Source organism: Nycticebus coucang, chromosome 23 (assembly GCF_027406575.1).
Source record: "Nycticebus coucang isolate mNycCou1 chromosome 23, mNycCou1.pri, whole genome shotgun sequence".
NCBI classification, from domain to species: Eukaryota; Metazoa; Chordata; class Mammalia; order Primates; family Lorisidae; genus Nycticebus; species Nycticebus coucang.
In genome coordinates, this window is record NC_069802.1 from 29,160,216 (window position 1) to 29,182,836 (window position 22,621).

Below are 22,621 nucleotides of genomic sequence, written 5' to 3' on the forward strand. Positions count from 1 at the left end.
TATATATTTTTAAACTTTTAACTTTGTATAGCTATATGTTGGGGGATATTTCAGAGAATAGTTACTTACAAACTTTCTTTTCTAATCAAGTACCAAGACCTACTTTGCCTCCATTAGCTTGCTGACATAAATGCAATGCAGTCTTTGAAAGAGTGGGTGGTTGTGTGGATGGATACAAGGATATCTCACATAAATATATTATCCAAAATGAAAAACAACCTTATTGGGCCAAACTTGCTAGCCTATGTACATTTCTGGCTCCCTGTGGGCTAGGGTAATCAGTAAGACTTCGTGGGAAGAAGATTGAAGCAGGAGTCACAGGACCAGGGAAAAGCAAAGTCACTTACTCCAAAGAGCCACTGCTGAGACACTGAAGAGCTGGCACTTCCATCCGAACCCCACTGTTACCATGTGCCAAGCATAGACCCCGGGGACACACAGGCTCAATTAATTCCTAATTCTTACATCAGCTATAAATAGGAGGTAGCGGACACTGGGTATTGTACACTGAGAAGACGGAGCCTGAGGGATAGCGATGTTTCCCCAAGGCCATACGTCAAGCAAGAGACAGACCAGGATTTAACTCAGATCTACCTACCCCAAAGCGTGAGCATGGCCTACTATTTCCAACCTTGGTACAAGCTCCCATTAAGGATGGTCACCCCTTCTGTGTTCTCCTTGCTGTCACCACCACCAAACTTTCCCCGACTGCACTGCCTTTCCCTCCCGGCACTATCAGATGCAAAGGTATCGGTGTAAGGGCTGGTGTATTTCTTGGTCATATTCCACTTCATACCTGCTTCTCCTATTAACCATAAGCCATCCAAGGTTAGGGGGTGGGCACTTTACATTGTTTTATCATTCATGCACCATTCAAAGCCCATAGAAGCCATTTAATTATTGTTAATGAACAAATGACTGAATGAATGTCTATTGACTTCCAGGCAAGATGACCACAGCTTGGCAAGTAAATTAACCCCTTTATGCTTTTGTTTTCTTACCAATAAAATGAAGACACTTGTAATGCCCACCAAATAGTGCTGTGGGGATAAATCAATATTGATAAATTGCTATAGTATTGATGAGCGCATAGTAAAGGCTCAGTAAATGTCAACTGTTCTCATGACCACATTTAATTCCCACAATTCTCTTTACATGGAGAACATTAAATGAAGTGTTGCAGTCTCTATTTCACAGAATAGAAATTGTTTTCAGAGTACGTAGATGCCTTGTGGAAGATCACAAAGCAAGAAGCAGAGCCTGAAAGTGCCACCAGGGGACTGCAATGTTACTCGCATGCCCTTAAGTTTTACAGTGAGCAGAGCTGGCAAAAAACCCATTCATATACTGCCCAGGTTGGTCTCTTCACCTCCATTGTCAAATTTAGCTTTAGCAGAAAAGGGATCACCAGCAGAATTTGATCAAGCCAGTGTGGCCCTGGCACCACCTCGAGCCTGTGGCCGTCTGCACAAAGCTGCCCTGGTGCTGGGAGAGGTCTGGCCTAGACCAGGACATGGGACCCTGGGGGACACCCCCACCCCAGGCATCATGGTTTAGAGTCACCTGAGCATCTCCTCCAATAACACACACAGCCTGCTCTGCATCTGGCTGTCCACAAAAGAGTGTTTTTCTGTTTTGTTTTGTTTTTGTTTTTTTTTTAATTTCAGGTTAGTATGAGCGCACATATAATTAGGCTATGTAAATGGCTTGTACAAGGTTAAAGTCCTCTGTAGTTGTGTCCTTCCCGCAGGCAGTATGCCATATACCTATGTATCCCTGCAGTGTTCCCCTAGGGTGAGAATTTATCCAACCCCTTCACCTCATTGTAATTTAATTTAGTTTTTCTCTCATGTGAGAATGAATTTGTTAATCCTTGGGTCTCACCTGGGAACTGAGTACATGTGATGCTTATTTTTCCATTCTTGTGATACTTTGCTCCGGAGAATATTCTCCAAAACTGACCAGGTTGTTACAAAAGATACAAAATCTCCATCTTTCTATGGCTGAATAACATTCCATGGTATCCATACACCACAATTTATTAATCCTTTCATTGGTTAAAGAGCACTTGGGGTGTTTTCACATCTTTGCTACTGTGAATTGTGCTATTACAAACATTTCAGTGCCGGGCTGTGGAGGTAGCTCACCCCTGCAATCCTGGCACTCTGGGACACTGAGCTGGGTGGATTGTCTGAGCTCATGAGTTCAAGGCCAGCCTGAACATGACCAGGACCCCATCTCTAAAAATAGCCAGGCATGGTGGCCACGCCTGTAGTCCCAGCTACTTGGGAGGCTGAGGCAAGAGAATCACTTGAGCCCAAGAGTTTAAGGTTGCTGTGAGCTATGATGCTAGAGCACTCTACTGAGTTTGACAAAACAAGACTCTGACTCAAAACAAACAAACAACAACAAACAAATCATTAGAGGGCAAATGTCCCTATGGTAAATGTCTTTTTTTTTTTTTCTTTCTAGTTGGTAGGTAGTAATGAGATTGCAGGATCAAACTGTAGATCCGCTGTTTTTAACAAGCGCCCTGGATCTTTTCTGTTACCAGGGAAGTTTATAAAACTTTGCTTTGAGGAAGTCTGAGGCTAGACTTAGTTTAAAGGCCAGTGGTGGTGCCCACCCTCCCGGGGCAGTTACTGAACATGAAAGTTCCTACAAGGCACTGCTCTGCCCCACCCTTCGCCCATGTTTGTAAATGTAAGGACTAAATCCATCTTCCAACAGTGTCCCCGACCTGTCAGCTGTCAGTGGGCACCAGAACAGTGCGTGGAGCGGCAGGGGGCGGCTTAACAAAGTCACCGAATCCTTGATCTTTTCCTTTGATACTTTTTTTTCCCCTAGAAAAGCTGCCCATGGACTTCCACGGGAGCTTTTTGAAAGGGGCTGTACCCAGCAGCCGCTGATTTTTTCCTAGCGTGCAGAGAGCGGGCTGAGCTTTCTCCCGGAGGAGACTCAGGGAGGAGAGAGCAGCTGTTATTGCAGAAATTGGACACTCGCAAGCTTCCCAGGCAGCAAACTAGCGCGCAGACAGGTCTGCCTCAGCCTCGCATCCTCAGCGCAAGAAGCGCCTCCGTGCTCTCCAGGGCAAGTTTCCTGGGAGTGTCCCTTCTCCCCATGGACGTTGCAAAGTCTCCAGTTCTCCCACTAATGTGTCCCCGTCAGCTCTGAAGTCGAAGCACTCGCTGGCTGGCTGCAGCGCAGCGTGGAGAGGTCAGCGCTCTGTGGCTGGGGGAGCCCGCCAGGCAAATGCCAGGATCAGCATGAGGGGCTGGACTTTCGCCCAGGTCTGTCCTCACCCCGGGGGGCCGCCTGCTTTGCGCGGTGCATCTGCGAGGAGCTGCTCACTTTTTCCCCTCGCAAGTCTTTGTTCCAAGCCAGACGTTCCTCCCATCCTCTAATCAGCTCCCTCCGCTCCAAAGGGGTCGGGAAGCTGGGATGCTCTGCCAGCTTGGAGGATGTTGACTCTGGAGTGGGAGTCGGAAGGACTGCAAACAGTGGGTATTGTTGTGATTATATGTGCATCTCTGAAGCTGCTTCATTTGCTGGGACTGATTGATTTTTCGGAAGGTAAAGTGGTCGCTCCCAGTCTGTGCTGTGGGTCAGATCTGGTTCAGAACTGGATACAGATGCTGCTGGAGTTGAGAAGGCTTAATACCAAAGCAAAAGTTTGTAAAACAGGCGTGCTTGACATACAGCAGCCTAGTGAACCTTCCTTTCGGTTTCTGTAGACAGCTGACGTTGAAAGGAAAGGGATAGAGCATCGTTTTCTTTCTGTTTGAAATCTATTAGGGTTTATGCTGCCTTTGTGGGAGAAATATGCTTCCAAGCTGGGAAGTTGGGATTCTCTCTTAAGGGGTAAAAATACAGGTTTTTTGGGGTTGGTTTGGGGTTGCCAAGCTCATGTTGGCTACCAGGCTTTCATGTCCTTAGTGATTCTATCCTCTGGAAAAGTTATCTTGATCAGTGAGGGCAATCTCTGTGTGTGCCTCATTAATTAGGAGGTGCGGGGGTGGACTGGGTTGTTGATGATGATATAAAATGGGTGAGCTTTGGTATAAAATTGAGTTAATGGGTGCTAAGCAAAAAGGGAGCTTTGAACATTTAATACAAAAGTGTTTTATTAGCATTTCCCTGAGATCCTGTTTGCTTATTTGTCTCCTGAGTGGGAACCCATATACCCAGGATAGCATTGTTGTCACAGATGAATACTTAACCATCTAATGCAAATTTTATTTTGCCATCCACAATGAATTTTGTTATTCTGAAATTGGAGAGTTAAAAAAGTTGGTTAACTTTGATTTGACTATTTAAAATATATTTATATATGATTGAATACACACACATGCAAACACACACATGTTCATAAAATAATGTTGTTGTTGTTACCAAATAACATACTTTGAATCATTACAGTCTAAATCATTTGACATCAATTCTACATCCAAGTTTTTCTTTCTTCCCATGTGAAAGAACAAAATCCCTGAGATTCTTGCTAATATTCCGTCCAGATAAGGATATGGTTACTTATTGCTGAGTTTCTTAATGCTCATGTTGTGTATAATGTGAACAGGTGGAAATATTTAAACCCACCTTTGCTTTTTGTGATTTTTCTACCTACAAACGCTAAGACCTGATAGCTAAGATGACAGCATCCCAAACTACATCTGTTATACAGGTTGTTTCTGTTACTATGTTAACAATGGTCAACATATATTATCTTCAGAAAGTCCTTCTTTCTCTTGCAAAACACATTTATTAGGTTGGAACCGTTTTGACCAACCTAAGGCCTTAATAAATTCTCATATAGTTTTTTTTTATCTTCTTTAAAGCATTCTCAATCTAGGATAAATTCAACTTAGCCACACTAAAAATAATACTGCAATGAGATCAAAACTTCAGAAATCAGGATTTCTTTCTCCTTCTCTCATATCACACAGGAATTTTATTTCATCCCTGAAGGAAAACGCATAAGCAAGCTTCTCCAATGCTAGACAAGAATCTAGCATTCTCTTGAGACTTCTGCCTCCATGAAATCATGTTGGTGCCTTAATGAAATAGGAATAACTTCAGTTTCTATGCTTAGAATAATATACTTCTATCTCATTTCATCACCATGTTGGTTTTTATTTTGTGGACTTGGTTGAGCCATAGGGTTCAAGTTGAGTCCCCAACTTTAACACACTGTGTTCAAGGTAGTTGGTTCCAGGCTGAGGTGCTGAAGAACAACTTCAGAGTATTTGAGGAAGTCAGCTCTCACAACACTGTGAGGACAGCACATGGTTCTTTCACTGCCAATATGATGATGTAGAAATTCAATGTCCAAAGTCTCAAGTTTAAGACCCCTTGCAATGACTTAGCTTTTATTCTTCAAGCTCTGTTTTATGTCATTTGAAGCTGAAGATTTCATACTCAAACTTCCAATTTGAGTTCCAACAGTATGAAAAGAATTGGAAACCTGACCTCTTGTCACCCCTAGACTGGAATTACAGAATTTTTGAGCTGATCTGAAATATTGTGATAGATACACAAATGCTATACCTATCCATATCTGAATCTATATTTCTGTACACATATATGTAGATGTTCCTCACTATCTATAGGTACAGCCACGCCTACATCTTTATAGAATACTATACAGAATGTCCAGTGAGCTGGGGAAACTTTTGATTCAATATAGAATCCTTGATCATGCTAAAAAACAAGAATGCAGCTTACCACCATACATGAGGTATTTACTTAATATGTTGGTCCTTTCTCCTGAAATGCATGCTATGAGGTGCTAGTTTAATACAACTCTCACTAGACATAGGTGATAAGTTAACTCACTTATCATAAAGCAGAATGAGTTGGGGGGGGGGGGCGGGTGGTGGTGGAGGCAGAATCCAAACCAAAGATTACTGAATCCTATCTAGTGCTGTTCCTATTACGGAATACTTTTCCTTTCCAAATCTTTCCTAATATTAGGAAGGTGATAAATAAAAACACACATGGGGAATTTTATGAATTCTTGAATCTTGTCTTGAACCAGCCATTAAAACCGTGTGAAATAGGGCAGTGCCTGTGGCTCAAAGGAGTAGGGCACTGGCCCCATATATCGGAGGTGGCAGATTCAAACCCAGCCCTGGCCAAAAACTGCAAGAAAAAAAAAAAAACATATGAAATATCTGAGGGAAATACATTTATAGAAAATATGGATAAGATCATAGAGTAGCCGTGTAATTTCTACAAAGCTTTGAACCCAACCCAAGCATGAGACATAAGCAAGCAGCTAAGCTGGACCTTTTTTATAGATTAAAGGAAGGATTAAGACAAAAGTGAACACAAATAAAAGGAAGGATTAGGACAAAAGTGAACACAAATAAAAGGAAGGATTAGAACAAAAGTGAACCAAATGGGGTCCCGAGCTCCTTTCTCTCTAAGGTCTACACTTGAGAACTTGGAGTATTTGAGACTCATATTCACATGGCAATGAATGTCTGGCCCAGACAGAGTCCAGTAATGAGGCCCAGTAAGAACTTGAGAATTATGGCCTAAGCCTTCTGCCTGTGTTTTCTCAGACTATTACAATTTTCTATTTCTATCTGGATATAGAATCTGGATTTTTTTTTTTTAATCACTGGCCAAGTAGAGAATCAAGAAAAAAAGGGAGCTAAAGTGAAAACCACACACACAAAAAATAGATTATCAGGCTTTCAATCTTTCTAGCTGCAAATATTAAAGGCTAGCAAAGGTTATTCCAATATAGAGTGCTAAAAACGTCACTGAGATTTTACCACTAAAAAATATGGCCCATAGTAAGCCAGGCAATTTTTTTTTCTTTTCTTTCACCTTTGTTTTCTTTTTGCTGATGGAAAAGTGAAGATGATGAGGACTAGAGCAGACAGTTAAGTTTCTCTTAGGCAACACTGAGTTTATACGCTGTTCTTAGAAAGAAACGAAACTTTACTACTTCAAGAGTCCCATCATATTTTCCCTAGCATGATTTTGTACATTAAATAATTTAGGAAATATTTTTGAGTCAATGTGAATGAGAGGGTCTGTATTAGTGTTGAAATAAAGTAATATTATCTTGGTATTATCTGTAAGGCTGGCAAGCATTATCCTTGGATAGTAAAGGGTAAGAGAAACAGTGTTCCCATTTAAATTAATTTCTAATTTCGATAAAGACTTATTTTTTAATTCTTTTTTAATTGAAATCCAAGACTTACAAAGCAAAACCAATTTGTAAAGAGGAATAAAATGACTAATGAGATTTTCATATAATGATTTGAAGTTTTGCACATATCCTGTTGGTAAGGGGAATAAGGAAGAACACTCATGAGATTAATCTCATCATTTCATGGTTCAGCATGTAATATTGTTATATTGAATGTTAACGCATTCAGGGGTCCTCTATCATGGGCTGACTGAGATGATGTGTCAATGCAAGATGAACATTAAAAGAAAGTACCCTCAGCAAGCTTACATTCTAGTAAGGGAGAATGATTACCAAACAAAACAGAAGGAAATATGCTGGACATAGGGCCAAGCAAGCCGTGGCCAGCAGAAGCACAGGTGGGGTAGCATCTTCTGGAAAGGGGTTCAGGGATGGTTTGGGAGAGGGAAAAAATAGTTACACGGGATATGGAAGTGGGAGAAGTATTTCCTGAATTGGGGAGTGTGAGAAGACCATTTCAGACTGAGCAAAGAGATGAGCTGTGACCCTAAGCACTAACAGTGAGTGGGATCCCTGGATGGTGAATTTGTATGGCTTGTAGCACATGGATCTCAGACACTAAGATGAAGGCTTTGGCCAAACAGATTACTTGGGGTTCAACACCAGGAGGGTGAACTTATTTCCTAGCAGTGAAAGAGCCATTGAACTTTGGGGAACAGATAGGACCATGTTTAAGGTAGGTGAACCTAGTGTGTAGGTGAAGATGCGTTCAGAGGTTGGAGAATGGAAGCAGAGATACTAGTTATACTTCTGTAGCAATTCAGGTGAGAGACCAGGGCAAAAATCCACAGAATTTCCTCCTCAGGAAAATACTTAGTGTAAACTGTCAGTTTCCAGTTTTTCCAGAAATTCTCATTTAATATGATATCCCTGGCATGAAGCTGTTCTGAAATACCATAATTGTGTTTTATTGCTGAGGAAAATTGTTTGGTTTTAAATATCCTTCTTATGAAAAAATAAAGAAATGAGGGGAACACAGAGGTCATAGCTGTAGCTCCATTTGTGGTAGGAACTTAAAAATTCTGCTAGTTTTATCTGACATCTTTCAAGGTCTTCAGTAATTTTGAAATTTCATTTTAGAAATTTTGCACATAAAACAAAGGATGGAAAATAGTATAATGAACTGCCATGAATCATTATTTTGATTCAATAATTACAAATACTTTGCCACTTATTTTCAGCAATAGCTTGCATTTAATAAATATTTCTGATTATTTACATTTATGCCAGCCACTATGCTAGTCTCCAAGAGATAGAGATAAATCAATGATAGTCACTGCCCCTACGGGACTCTTAGTTGTATATGGAGAAAGGAAATATAAGCAAATAAAATGTAATGCATCATAGTAAATAAATAGATACGAGTAAGTTCACAAAGAGTGTAAAGGAATTAAGTTCAAGTGGAAGAAATAGAAGTAATCAGAGATGACTTCATTATGGAGGTGACCTCTAAGCTGGGTTTTTATGGGTAAGAGAAGTTTATTAAATTAATATGCAAGAAAGGTGCTTATGCAACTACAATATAGAAAACATTGGATGAGCCAACACCACATACAAATACAAGGACATGATACCCATATGGAACTCCTAGAACAATAACAAAAAAATACAAGATAAGGTAACATAGTTTTATTTCTTCTCCTTGATCATACAATTATGTTCACTTTAGCACATTCTTGGAATAGAAATCATACAAAAGAAAAGTATGGCATAAACATCATTTGCTTCCATACAGTGATAGTACCAGTGTACTATTACACTGGTACCAGAGAATGAGGCCCTCCAATGCTACTTTCAAGTTCCCATTGTAGGCTGAAAATGGGATTTAGTTGATTAATACTTCTACTTTTTTTGTTCTTTTAGTGAAATTTTACATCAAAATCCCCCTGCGGGGTAAAGATATCCACATACCAAAAGTATCTGGGGCTGCCATTTTTTAGACCCCCTGGCCTGGAAGTAGTTTCAGTTGAAACATCCAGTCATGGGCTGCAAAAACCCAGATTAGAGGAGCCTTGGTTTGGCTGGAAGAGCAGCCGTTTTAGTTCCCTAGAGCTAGGAACATATGAAGTACCTACTGTGTGGAAGGGAGTGGAAAATAGTTGAGTGTTTCACTATCCTGATGAAGTTTTAGAATTTGTTAGAGGCCAAACAGTTCATAAATAACTAATCCAAGATGAAAAATTCTGGTGATTGTGATCTATCTTTCATAAGAAAATGTGAGTAATTATAAATTGGTTTCAAATTGTATAAAAAAAAACCAACACATTTTACCTCACAAAAGCATAAATGTATTCATGATCTATGTATACATGACTTAATAAAAGGGAAAAAGAAAGAAAAATTCTGGTGAGAAAAAGGAAAATCTTTAGAAAACACAGAGAAAAGAACCATCTCATCCATGTGAAAGTTTTCTAGGAAGGCTACAAGAAGATGGTGACATTTTTAAGTCTCAAGAGTGCAAGGATCAAAAGACTTTGGCAGGTAGAGAAGGGAAACTAAAATTGGAATTGTATTTTAAAAAGACATGTAGTTTCCTGAAATCATTTCTTATAATCAGATTAGCATTAAAAGGACCATTAATTTATTTCAAATACTAAGTGTCTGCTTAGACCTGGCAGTGTCCTTGATAGTGATTTTGGGGGGGGGACTATCCTTGCCCAGTTTTGGTTGCTTTTGGAAGTTGCTCCTTATCCCATCTTGGAGAGGAGAGCTGTAATTTTAACTGAAGGGTGGAAGGTGGAGAACAGGGACAGAGGAAGGGCTTATTGCTGTCATACCCTCCACCCAAAAATCCTCAGAAAAACACTCCTGTGGTTGAACAATTTATGTTCATTGCTCAATTCAGAGAAAGACAGACTGCACCCCATGGGGAAGTATAGAGTGGCTCAGAAAGAGTGTTAGACAGGACTTATTATGGAGCATTGAGCTTCTTTTAGGTACTTTTAAAGAATGTTTAAGGAAGCAGGGCCTTGATCTGGACTGGATGCTATCAGGAAGCCAGAGTAATTCTAGGATTACTTGCAATGGTATCTACAGCTAGTGAAGACTAGACAGAGGCTAAAACTGTAACTGGTGAGGCAGCAGCAATTACTCATATTAGTTGGGATATGAGGATATTTTCTCATTTTTGTGATTTAGAAATCATCTGATTGCCCTGTTCAAACATGATTAGAGAGTGGTCTTGCTTATGTATCGATTAATCTTAGACCCAGAGTGTTCTTATCTGATGTTTGTATTCTAAGAAATTGTTTATATCCAACAGGAAAACAGCAAGACCTCGCTGATAAGCCAGCTTAGCTCTTTCTGGCTCTCAGGCAGAATAAGGAAGAGAGCAGAGTGGGGTGAGGGGGAGGAGTGCAGGCTCAGTACCAGGTGGATCTGAGCCTAATCCTGATGCAATAACTGTGAACAAGTTACTTGATCCTTTAAGCATCAATTCCCTTTTCTGTAAAAACAGGGCTAATGATCCCAACCTTTCAAGATTATTATAGAGAATGCAAAAATGTAAGTGCAATATCTAGCTCCATGCTTCATCCACAAATGGGAGGCAATAAACGTCCTTTCTTACAGTGATCTTGAATGACAGGTACCATGTTCCAATTTCCTGATTTAGAATAGTGGATCTCACCTAATGGCCACAGTGGGAGGGCTTTCAGCATGGCTCCTGGGGGAAGGGCTCAGCTACACCTTGAACTTTACCTTAGAAATGAAAACAATATAACCAGAACATTTGTACCCTTATCTCAACCTGAAATGATAATAATAATAATAAAAAGAATAATAGATCTCAAACTTTGGAGTACATTAGAATCTCCTATATGACCTGTCAGTCACAATTTGCTGGACCCACCCTCAGAGTTTCTGGCTCAGTAAATCTGGTATTGGGACCTGAAAATGCACATTTTCTAGTAAGTTCTTACATGAGGCAAACTTGGAAAATTACTGAGTCAGCCAAAAAGATGAAGGGCCAAACCCATGGTATCTGCAAAGTCTTCTTCCCTGAGTTGCTTGGCACCTGTGAGCTTCGTTCTACAGCAGTGGTCAACCAGCTTTCTCTATCGCAAACATTTCAGATTTTGTGGGCCACACAGTCGGTCACAACTATTCAACTCGGTTGGTCACAAAAGCATCCATAGACAATGCACAAACAAACGGGAGTGGCTGTGTTCTAATAAATCATTATGGGTACTCAAATTCGAATTCCATCCACATGTTATGTGTGACATGGAACTAGTATTTGGTTTTTCTTACTTTTTTTTTTTTTAAACCATTATTTTAAATGTAAAACAATGCTTAGGTGCCACACAATGCCAAAGTTGGCAGCAGGCTAGATTTGACCTACTGGTGCAATTTGCCCGCTCTTGTACTAGACTCGGAAATTAAGGAACACAGTGAGAAGGGGGTTTCCAGGTGAGAAGCTCTTGCCCTTTGGAAACTTATCTATATTTTTATAAGCCAGGGGTCCTGAAACTGCGGCCCACGGGCCACATGGGGCAGTGTGATTGTAATTGTTCCCGTTTTGTTTTTTGAGATGTGCAGTGGGCATAGGAATTTGTTCATGTTTTTTTTTTTTTTAAACTATAGTCCAGCCCTCCAACGGTCTGAGGGACAGTGAACTGTCCCCCTGTTCTAAGCCCTCAGTGTCATGAGTAAACGAGGGATCTAATCTGTTTTCGTAGGTTGGTGTAATTATCTCCCAAATTTCACCAGTGCTTTGAATTAGCATATAGGTATTAGCTAAATAAAATTGTTCCCTCCTTCTAATTTTATACTTCTAGACCAAATTAGATGGTTGTCATATAATTAAGCCATCTATATGGCTTTTGTCATATAATAAGTCATATAATGAGGGATTGGTGTTCTGGGTTAGATTGAATTTAATTTTCAGTTCTATTGTCTCTTGGACAAGGTGGCATTATGTTCTTTTCATTGAGTTTGTAAGCTCTTACGTAGTAGATTTGTTAAAGACACATTTCAACATTTCCAGTTAAATCGGTGCTCAGGGTCTTGTGTTACATTTGATCTTCTGAGTCTGGGGTAAATATGTTGAATCCACACATTTTTTTATTAGATCCTAACTGTGTACATTACTGCATTTATGGGGTACCATGTGCTGATTTTATATACAATTTGGAATGTTTACATCATCTGAAGTTTGAATCCTTCTGAAAATCAGAGATACAAAAGTAGTGCATAAGATCTTTGAACTGAGACAACCCTGGATTCCATTTATAGCTCTGCCTTTTCATGGCTGTGCAATCTTGGACAAGACCACCAGAACTCCAGTTTCCCATATGTAGAATGAGGAGAATAAATAGTAGCTGTCACCTAATAGCCTTACCATGAGAGTTAAGTTAAATGATTTGTTAAAATTCAGCTCAGCACCGTGCCTAGCCCAGAGAGCTCAATGAACATTGGTTATAAATTATAGTGTTATCATTATTACTGTCTTTGTTTTTCATATCAGTCATGACTATTAGCAAGCATGGTCCTTTATTCAATCATCTATGATAAAAAGAGTCTCATTTGTGATCTGCATACCTGGCACTATGCTAGCTATGGGGAACTCAAAGTCCCAATTTTGGCGAAGAGGGGTTTACATGCAAATGAATTTACAAATAAGATGGTTTAGTAAATTTCCCTGGTCTCACATCTATGTAGGAATCAGAAGAAACATAAAAGAGAGACTGAGCAGTCCAATTTATAAAATAGGAGCATCAGAATGTCTTGCAGAGATGATCTTTGAGTTGAATCTGAGTGACACTTCCAGCAGTAGCATCCTGCATCTTTGAGAACTACTGAAAGCTGATAAAACACAGTTTAGCATTTTCAAGGATTCTAGTCCTGACTTCACATTATTCCCCTTTTCCAGAATGCCTTCTCCTGCACAAATTAAACCTTATTTCCCCATATCAGTTGAACGCAAAACCCACCCTGTCTCTAATATCATATTTCCTCCCCAATCCGAATTCAGCTAGTGCTGATGCCTGCTGTGCAGCAAATGCAACACTAGACGATAATAAATCTTCCTGCACTGTCCCTCACACCACTTTATTCATTCATTCATTTTCTCCACAGCTAGACAGGAGGGCATACTCTACTTCAGTACAGTGAGAACTTTCCCTGTATCTCCCCAGGGTCCAGAGCCAAATTACTCAGGCTCAATAAAACAGGCATACCTTGTTTTATTGTGTTTTACAGATACTACATTTTTTACAAATTAGAGGTTTGTGGCGACCCTGCCAAGCAAGTCTTTTGGTGCCATTTGTCCAACAGCGTGTGTTCACTTTTTGTCCCATGGTCATCTATGATTATGGATGTTACTATTGTCTGTGTTTGGTGGCAACACAAACTGCACCCACACAAGATGACAAATAACATTGTGTGGACTGCTCTGTGGACATCTCTCTCTTTCCATTTGGGCTTCCCTGGTCCTCAACTGAAATTAGGCCAAATAATAACCGTACAATTGCCTCTCAGTGTTCGAGTGAAAGGAAGAGTCACGTGTCTCTCACTTTAAATCACAAACTAAAAAATTATGAACATAGTGAGGAAAGCATGTCAAAAATTAAAATAGGACATAAGCTGGGCTTTTTGTGCCAAATAGTCAAGTTGCAAAGACAAAGAAAGAAATAATTCTTGAAAGAAATTAAAAGTGCTACTCCAGTGAGCGCTTGTTTGTACACTGTTTTATTATGCCTATATTGCACACTTACTAGGCTACCATATAGTAAAAAATAACTATTTTTTGCATTGGGAAACCGAAAATGATGTGACATGCTTTATTGTGACTTTTGCTTGTTTGCAGTGGTCTGGAGTCAAACCCGCATTGTTTCTGAGGTGTGCCTCTATTTACCCCAGTTTCTCAATTGCATCTTTGATGGATTGTACTTTTAAAGCAATGTCCTGGTCTTATCTCAACTCTGTCCTCAGCTCTTCCAGCATGAGATCATGTCCTCCCAAGACATGTAATGTAGGGAATGAGCTTGTACTCACAGCTTTTCTCTATCACCTACAAAATAAAATCACAGTGTCTTTGAATATTACAAAAGACTGGGTTTAGAGCCACGTCTGTCTGAGCGGTCTCAACTCTGGCCATTTTCCACCCCTTTTCTCCTTCTATCCAACTTCACGTTTCTGCCACATGGCAATAAGTTTCCCAGAGCTGCTTGTATTGGCTTCAACTGCCATATTCTCCTAGGCACTGTTCTGACTTCTAAAATGCCCTTCCCTTCTCGTATTCCTGGAAATGCCTTCCCAAACTGCAACTCTTATCTCAAATTTTTCCTTGCTGAAATGCTTATCCCGACTTCCTCAGGCAAAAAGACAGAGAAATGGAGACTCTGGGCCTGAAGCCTGCACACTTCTTCCTCACTCTCCCTGGGCCCGTCGTGTGCTCTCAACGATCACCTCCTCATTGGTTTGCAAACACTTCATGACGTTTCATCCTCACGCCTTTCCTTATTCTATGAATACCCCTCCTTCTAGAACACAACTCCCTCAGGTCTTCACCTGATTAACGCCTCTTTATCCTTTAAGCTCAGTTTAGGAACCTTCAGTTCCGGAAAACCTCCTTTGAACCACCTGCTTGGATTAAGTGCTCATTTCTGTCATCCCAACCCATCCATCCTAGCACTTCAAACTGCATTAAACTCTTGATGTCTATGTCTTTCTCTTCTGTTAAACTTCAAGCACCACGCAGGCAGAGCACTTGCCTCTGCATTGTGTGAGGGAGTGGATGGTTGGGTAGATGATAGATAGACAAGCTTATTCAGAGATTCCCTGATAAACCTGACAGAGTTTCCATAGCAGTCTTGAACTGAAATAATTTTTAAGCATTTTATTTTACCTGGGGCTTCTCAAATTTGGCTGTATGGAAACTTAGGGCTGGATATTTCTTTGATGTGGCTCTGTCCTCTGTATTAGAGGATGATGGGCAGCACCCTTGGTCTCTACCAAACAAAGGCCAGCAGCCCCTTTCCAGAGCTCTGGCAACCGAAAGTGTATCCAGGCACTGCCAAAGCCTGGGGAATTATGGGTGGGCAACATCACCCCCCCTGCATTGAGAACAACAGGGTCGTACTAAGACAAGGTGTAAGTTGTATGCCTATCTATATACTCATAGATCAATAAACCAAATTTACGTTTGAAAACATCAATGCATTGAAAGCCATTGGAAATCAAAACGGAGTGTTGGAAAGAAATTTTTTTCCATTAAAAAAGCAATAAATAATCATTAAGGAAAATAAATATTTAAAAAATTAATAAAACACTGTCCCATCATTCTATGAATAACCACTAATAGTATTTTTATTTACATTGGTTTTATACCCGTATATTGATATTTTATACTGAATATTCTTAATAATACTATATGGATTATAAAATTCCATATAGCTTTTTATTCAATGTTAGAGCATAAGTACTTGAAAATTATACATCTTTTATACTAGATGAAATACCTCCATTACATTCTAAAAATGTGTGTGATGTGGTGTAGTATACAAATCCTGATTTTAGAATATGTAAATTATTTCTATTTTTTCAGTATTTGGAAAATTCTGTAATAAAATCTGTGTATGAAGTTGCTTTTATATTTAAAGTTATATTCTTAGGATAAAGTCTTAAAAGAAGAATTCAACAGGACAAGAGAATAAAGTATTTCAAGTCTCTTAACATATATATGTATCTATTAAATCTATACAGTATTATTAAGTATATTAATTTTAAAGGATAAATTATGCATGTTGAAAAAACAGTGTAAATAAATAACAATATTATAGGTAGTTATTCATAGAATGTTAGGACTATGTTTTTTTAATTTCTCTTTTTTAACTTACATATTTTCCTTAATGATTGTTTATTACTTTTGTAATAGAAAGAAGATATTCCTTCCCAACACTCAGTTTTGGTTTCCAATGACTTTCAATGCTTTGATGTGTTCAAAGTTAAACTCATGCACATGCGCACACACACAAACACACACACAGAGACAATTTGAATTCTGAAGGGGTCAGATAAATTTACTTGTCCCAGTGGTTTATGCTAACTTCCTGGTCAGTACATGCTGTTTAGGGGATGCATTGAAAGTGGTCACTAAAGACCATATTGGCAAGCTCAGTGTTAAAGGGTGTTGGTGATTCCAAGAAACTGTGTGCTAAGGCTGGACTGTTAATGCCTTTAAGCTAGTATTTGGAATTGAACTTTGAGTATGAAATTCCCCTTATAGCCTAAAGATGCTCACCTTGTTCTTCTCTCTTGTTAAGGTTAAGGTACAGTCCCTTTATTAAAAAGGCTAAAACTTTTAGCAACCATCACAGCCATGTCAACCATCAGTCCTGGCACTTAATAAGCATGGGATTGGTCATTTAAAGAAAAAAAGGGCATGTTTTTATACTAGATGAAGTAAATCCTGAGATTACATATGAAGGAGGAAAAATAGCCAGCATAAAATCATTGCTATGCATTTTCAAATAAATATTTCCTAAGCCTTAGTACTAGATACATTTTACTTAGATGACTTAATTTTATTTATTTATTTATTATTTTAATATTTTTGAGACAGGGTCTTGCTCTGTTGCCCAGGCCAGTGTACAGTGATGTAATCATAGTTCAATGCAGCCTTGAATTCCTGAGCTGAAGCAATCCTCCCACCTCAGCCTCCTTTGTAGCTAGAACTACAGGTGTGCACTACTGTGCCCAGATAATTTTTAATTTTTTTATATAGAGGTGGGGTCTTGCTATATTGCCTAGGCCGATTTTGAACTCAACAATGCACTCAAACAATCCCCCCAGCTAAACTTCCCAAAGCACTGGGATTACAGGCAACAGCTACTATGACCAGCCTACTTAGGTGACTATAAATAGCAGGGAGGGAGATAATGTCTTTTTTAAAGGCATGCCATATTCATCTCAAGTAAACATGCAGGGCCATGTTCATCTCAAATAAAAGTGTGGGGCATCTTGTTCATGTGGCAAAGTCTGGAACCAAGAATCATGGATACTTTGAGTAAAAGGATATGAAAGTAATCCAAGCTCTCCCGTGTTATAAGTCATGATAAAGTAATGAGTTGTCCTTAGTGAATTAGTGGTAAAGCTTTGTTGTAGAGGCAGAACAGCCCCCGAAACGAGGGAGCCATGTGTCCCATGCAAATCATCAAACCTCCCTGGACCTCTGTTGTCTTGGTTGTAAGGTGAGGATCATCATAATTACAATGTCACAGGGTGATTTTGAAGCATGAACGATCTTGAGAGAAGGCGCCCATCCCATACTTATGCCCTGGTACCTATTTAATACTAGAGCTTATTGTTGTAACTCAAATTTTCTGAAGGTTACTTTAGTGCTCATTCTCCTTATGTTACTATATGTTAGAAAGAATCCAAACATGATCAGAGTTGACAAAAACCTAATTGTCTTTATCCTGATTGTGAATACGTTTTGTCACACATTTCAGTAGGTTCAGTTCTGTTACATATCAAACAGTCCATAGATATTGTATGTATGTGCTTTTATGGATAAGGAAATTTGTTCAAATTTGCACAGTAACTTGATGAGTGTATGTGCTAGCAAACAATAAAACTGGAATCAACCCCAGAGTCTTCCAAAGCGAGAGCTCAAGTTTTTTTCTATTCTAACCTTTCTTGTACTGCTAAGGTTTTTTCTAAATATCTATGATACATGTAGACATACTTTAAGGTACCTGAATTAGTAAGATCAAGATAGTATTTTTGGAATCAAGTATGTCCCTAGACATCCATTTGAATAGAATTAAGAAAATAAGTGGCTCTATATGTGATCAGATGTATAGTTATTAATGATCTGGCTGATAGAAATTCTCTAATGAATAAACAAGAGAAGATTAAAGACCTGGCAGCATGAAGTAAATTGCTGATGTGATTCCAAATTTAAACAAATTACAGGGGTAAATGGATAATGATAAAATAATTAGAAGACAGAGACACGTGGACAGATACTCAAATCCTACATCTGCCTTCACTATATTCAGCAATTCCTAAATATCACTGGTGCATTGAAGTTGAAATTAGCAGAAGTTTCTAAGCATCACTTGAGTAAAAATTCAGGACTAACTCCTTCTTGTAACCGTAACTGTTCCTGGAGACACAGAAGGAAGTAGCCAAATGCATTTTTTCATGACAACAGAGGTTACAGCTAAAGTTCTCTTTGAAAATGTACCTCATTAAAAATTTGCACAAACTATTTTTAGACTAAAAGTTTAATGCTCTATATAGTAAACCAGCCTCAGTATTGTTGTATATCTCTTTTACAATGCATCAACAAAAAACCCACATATAACTTGGCATTTCATAACTGTATTCAAGAAAAAAATGCAAAATCAGCAAAGAAATTCTGTAGTTGCAAAATCTTTGCGAAGTGCGGAGCTGACCTGCCTTGCTAATAGATTTCAAAAACACAAATTTTACAATAATGGGAACTATTGTTGCCAATGACTGAGTAGAGAAATTTTTCCACGAAAATAGATCTCATCCTAATATACTCCAGAGAAACCTGAATGTGTCTATTCTTTAGGGAATAATTTAACTCTTAGAATAATTATGTAAGGAAAGTTTGCCAGTTTCTTTACAGAAATTTGCTCAGACTGGAAATGGAGGGGAATTTTTCAAGGACAAAGAGGTGGTTTGGGACATTGTACTGTGGCAGATATGAGTTATCGCTCCTCTTAGAGAACTCACTTCTTTCTTACAGATGGTACGAATGGTGTCAGTAGTGGGATTTCCTCAGGGTGCCATGTTCTTCGTCCTTGGACTTGGCTTATATGTTGCACAAGCCACAAAAAGTCAGCAGGTGCATCCAATAAATACGGATTCTGAGTCTGAGGCCAGGCCTACATATAGGCCAGAATTTAGGACAGGAATTAAGTAACCCTGGCTCACTTTTCCTTCCTTTGCTTCTTTTTTGAGGCTTCTGCTAAATATGGATGAGGACTAATTACCTTCATCTTTACCTATGGTGGGAAAGGGTAGAGGCAAATCCAAAACAGTGGGTTAAAAGACAAACTTAACTCTTATTGCCTTTTCTCCACCTTCTCTTTGGTTAAGTATAATTATTTAAATTGTCTTGAAAGAAAGTAAACCAATGAGAGAGCTCCTCATTGTCCTGGATCCATACAGTACTAGAAAATACACATTTTATGTGCTTCCTAATTAAAATAATCTCCCCTACATTTCCAACGTAACAATAAAAATGTCTTACACCTTTTTTTAGGTGAAAATTAGGATCCTTAAAACCGCACTTAGTCCTGTCCTAGCCCATCACAAATTACTCCATATTAGCTCAGTTATTTTCTTCAAAAACTCAAAAAAAATGAATATTTTAAATGAGGCAAAAATGTTTATTTCCAGGGTAGCAACTGAGCACTTTAAGTATAGTCAATATTCCCAACATTGCCGCCTGAGGAAAATTAACGTAGGGAGCATCAAACAGGCTTAACAAATGGCTCAGGATAATTTCCGTGACAGAAGCTTAACCCTGAGTAGCTGGGGAAATCATCAGAAGACGGATGAAAGCCAGTGTGCTCAGTTAATTATCGCCAACAATCAAAAAATGGTCTTGCTGAACTTGAAGCTGAAGCATGCATTTTTGAATCTTGCCACAGAAGTATCTTTCTTCTCTAATGAGAATGTAGACTGTGACCATAAAGAATGATGGTCTCAGAATGATTAGATATTTGAACCACCTATTTTAGCCATGGTCAGAGTATGTTTCTGACCGTCATGTCAAAATCTAATTTCCATTCTCATCAGCAGATGGTATGGCCAGAGTCAATGATGTATCATGATCTAGACTCAAGGTCAGACATGGGTGTGATTTCTTGTTCCACCATTTACAAGACCTGACCTTTAAAACTCAAGCATCTGTATATAAAAAACTGACTTTCATAGCATTGTCTTAAGACTAAAGGCTGAGGATCTCACATTTGTAAGTACATGAAACACCTAGGTTAGTGCCCTGAACCATGGATAAAGCCTGAAAAAGGACAATTCTTTAGTAGTGTGTTATAATAGACCTACAGGTATTTTTGTACTAAAAATTAAAAAAGTTGGGAAGTCGAATAATGACAATCCATATTTATGTTTTTCTCTCTTTTTTTGGCAAAGATTTTTTAAATCCGTACTTTGGCCACATGTCATCAAAATTCCTAATGGAGAGGTTGGCACTAAACTTTGTTGGTGTTGGTGTTTACCTTGAGAAACAGAACAGTTCTCAGGGAGCCGCTGAACAGAGAGCACAAAATCAACCTGCTCCTCCCCCAGTCCTCCCACAGTGCTCACCCTTGTCTGATTTTGCCCACCTGTTTGTCTGCTCTGAAGTTGCCAGCCTGCAATCCTGCATCTGTCTTTGTTCCGTCTTTTCAATCACGTCTAGTGACCTTTGATTTCTTTAACCTCCTCTTTTCTTAGGATTTTTTTACTGCAAAAAAATCGTCTCTCCTATTCTCTTTTTACTTTGTTTCCAGAGTGTTTGGAGCATGTCTTGAGTAAAAGTTACTTCTTCAGCACAGGAAGCCTGAAGTAATGTTTTTCTTCTTTATTATCGATAAAACACAAAGCACCTCTCATGAGAATATGTAAGATTTCCTCAATAAATCGTTGTTTCATCTGAAGAAATATAGAACAGAGTTGTATGATTGCCTGTGTGAAAAAAACACAAGTTCCTGAATAATAGGAATAATAATTCATAAAAGGAACAAGAACTCAAAATTTTAATATTTATAAATCTCTCTCCACCCCCACTTCATCTTTGCAAAATCTAAGACAAGGGAAAAGATTTTAACCCCCGTTTTATAGGCAAATAAAGTGAAGGTTAGAAAAATTACATGACTTCCCAATACTGTTTGGTCAAAATATTCTAACTAGATGTTTATGTTTAATTGTAAATCCACATCAACTGGATAAAAGAGGAGCAGAGTAACACCTCAGAGGGGTTAGAGACTGAGACGACAAGTTAGTTATAAATCACATTATTACTATCTGTACATGTTTCATCACAGTTTTCCATGTTGCAACATGTAATTTGAATAGTACACATTATGGTTCCTTTTTTATTGGTAGAAAAACAAAATGACGAAATACAATTTTTTAAGCTTGTTTTTAAATAAAATGGGACAAACCTGGATTGTTGGTTTCAACATTTGTATCAATGAACAATATTAGCACTCTGATATCTGCGTGTATATCTGACAATATCTCATGTTCCGACTATCAGGGTCTCTTGAAGACAGCCTATCCATAACATCACCTTTTTACCCCCACCTGGTGCTGAACAAGTAAGGATTAAGACAAAGAATCAGGAAATGGGGACAAAAGATGGCCTCTGTGAATCGTAGAAGCAGGTCAAAGGCTGTAGTTTGGTGGGAAAGCTACAAGCACCTGCAGATCAGGTCCAGAATGAAGCCCGCGCACCTCTCAGTCAGGACTGATGCTGACCTGAGGCGCATCCTCCAGGGCACAGTGTGAGAAAGGGACCCCTGAGACCGAAACCTCTATGTCACATAGCTCTTTGATTCAGTTTTTTTATTTTATTTTATTTGAACTACCAGAGATATATTTTTTTTAAGTATCCCCTTTATTTATTGAATAATCCTAAAGGTAAAACATAATTTATTTTACATTTTGTGATTTGCCTTGGGTTTTTTCTCTAAAAAGATAATACACAGTGTAAACTTAATTTTGATTGAATTCTTAAGAATTCAATAAAATTGAAAAGTGGAGAAAGTGGTGCTGCCCAGGAGAGACAGGTTTTCTGTTCCCAGGAGAAAATAAGAAACCGCGCACAAGAGGACAGTTATCCTTCCTAAATTTACCAATCCAAAAAGTCTTTCCTCCTCCTCAAGGAGACAGGAAGCCAATAACATGATGCCAGGGTAGCTGAGGAAACATGGGTAGTCATGGAAACCAAGGGGGTGGGGAGCAGAAAGGAGGTGCTTTTGTCTAGTGCTGACCTCCTGATCGCTCCAATAGAAAGTGTCCTGAGGCAAAGCGCTCAGCGACTGATGCTTACAAAGTCACTTCGAACCAAAGTATGTGTGTGGTGCGTTGATGTTGCCTTGTATAGAAGATGATATTTTCTTTGATTTCATTGCATTCTGGAGACCACTCTTTTCTTTCCAGGGCACATGAGACTGAAATCTGAGACTGAAATCTCCAGGGCACATGATTCCCAAGGAGATTCTCCACTTCGGCTTTCCTGTTCACATCTCGGAAAGCACCAGCACTTTGCAGTTTTACATAAGCACCCAGCTGATCGCAAGGCCACTTAAGTTTACGAGACTTGGAGGGAAACTGAACGATCTATATCGGTTTCCTTTTCTTTTGTAAAACTCTGTGCATGTTCCAAACACACAGTTTTCATTTCCTGCA

General features: G+C 39.0%; 1 protein-coding gene across 4 annotated transcripts in view; it reads left to right on the forward strand.

The window, feature by feature from the left end:
* KCNIP4 (potassium voltage-gated channel interacting protein 4) overlaps window positions 1-22,621 on the forward strand; it is a 460,638-nt gene that overhangs the window by 263,907 nt on the left and 174,110 nt on the right. The window contains exon 1 of one of the 4 annotated variants that reach the window (XM_053577832.1): window positions 3,213-3,500. The exons of 1 other annotated variant lie outside the window; for it this stretch is intronic. Coding sequence is in view for 1 of the 3 variants with exons in the window: in XM_053577829.1 (XP_053433804.1) it covers window positions 3,462-3,573 (112 nt within the window). In the remaining 2 variants the exon portion in view is untranslated. Of the gene's footprint in view, window positions 1-3,212; window positions 3,574-22,621 lie in introns of those variants that run through there. 2 more of the 4 variants (XM_053577833.1, XM_053577829.1) reach the window with 2 other exon arrangements.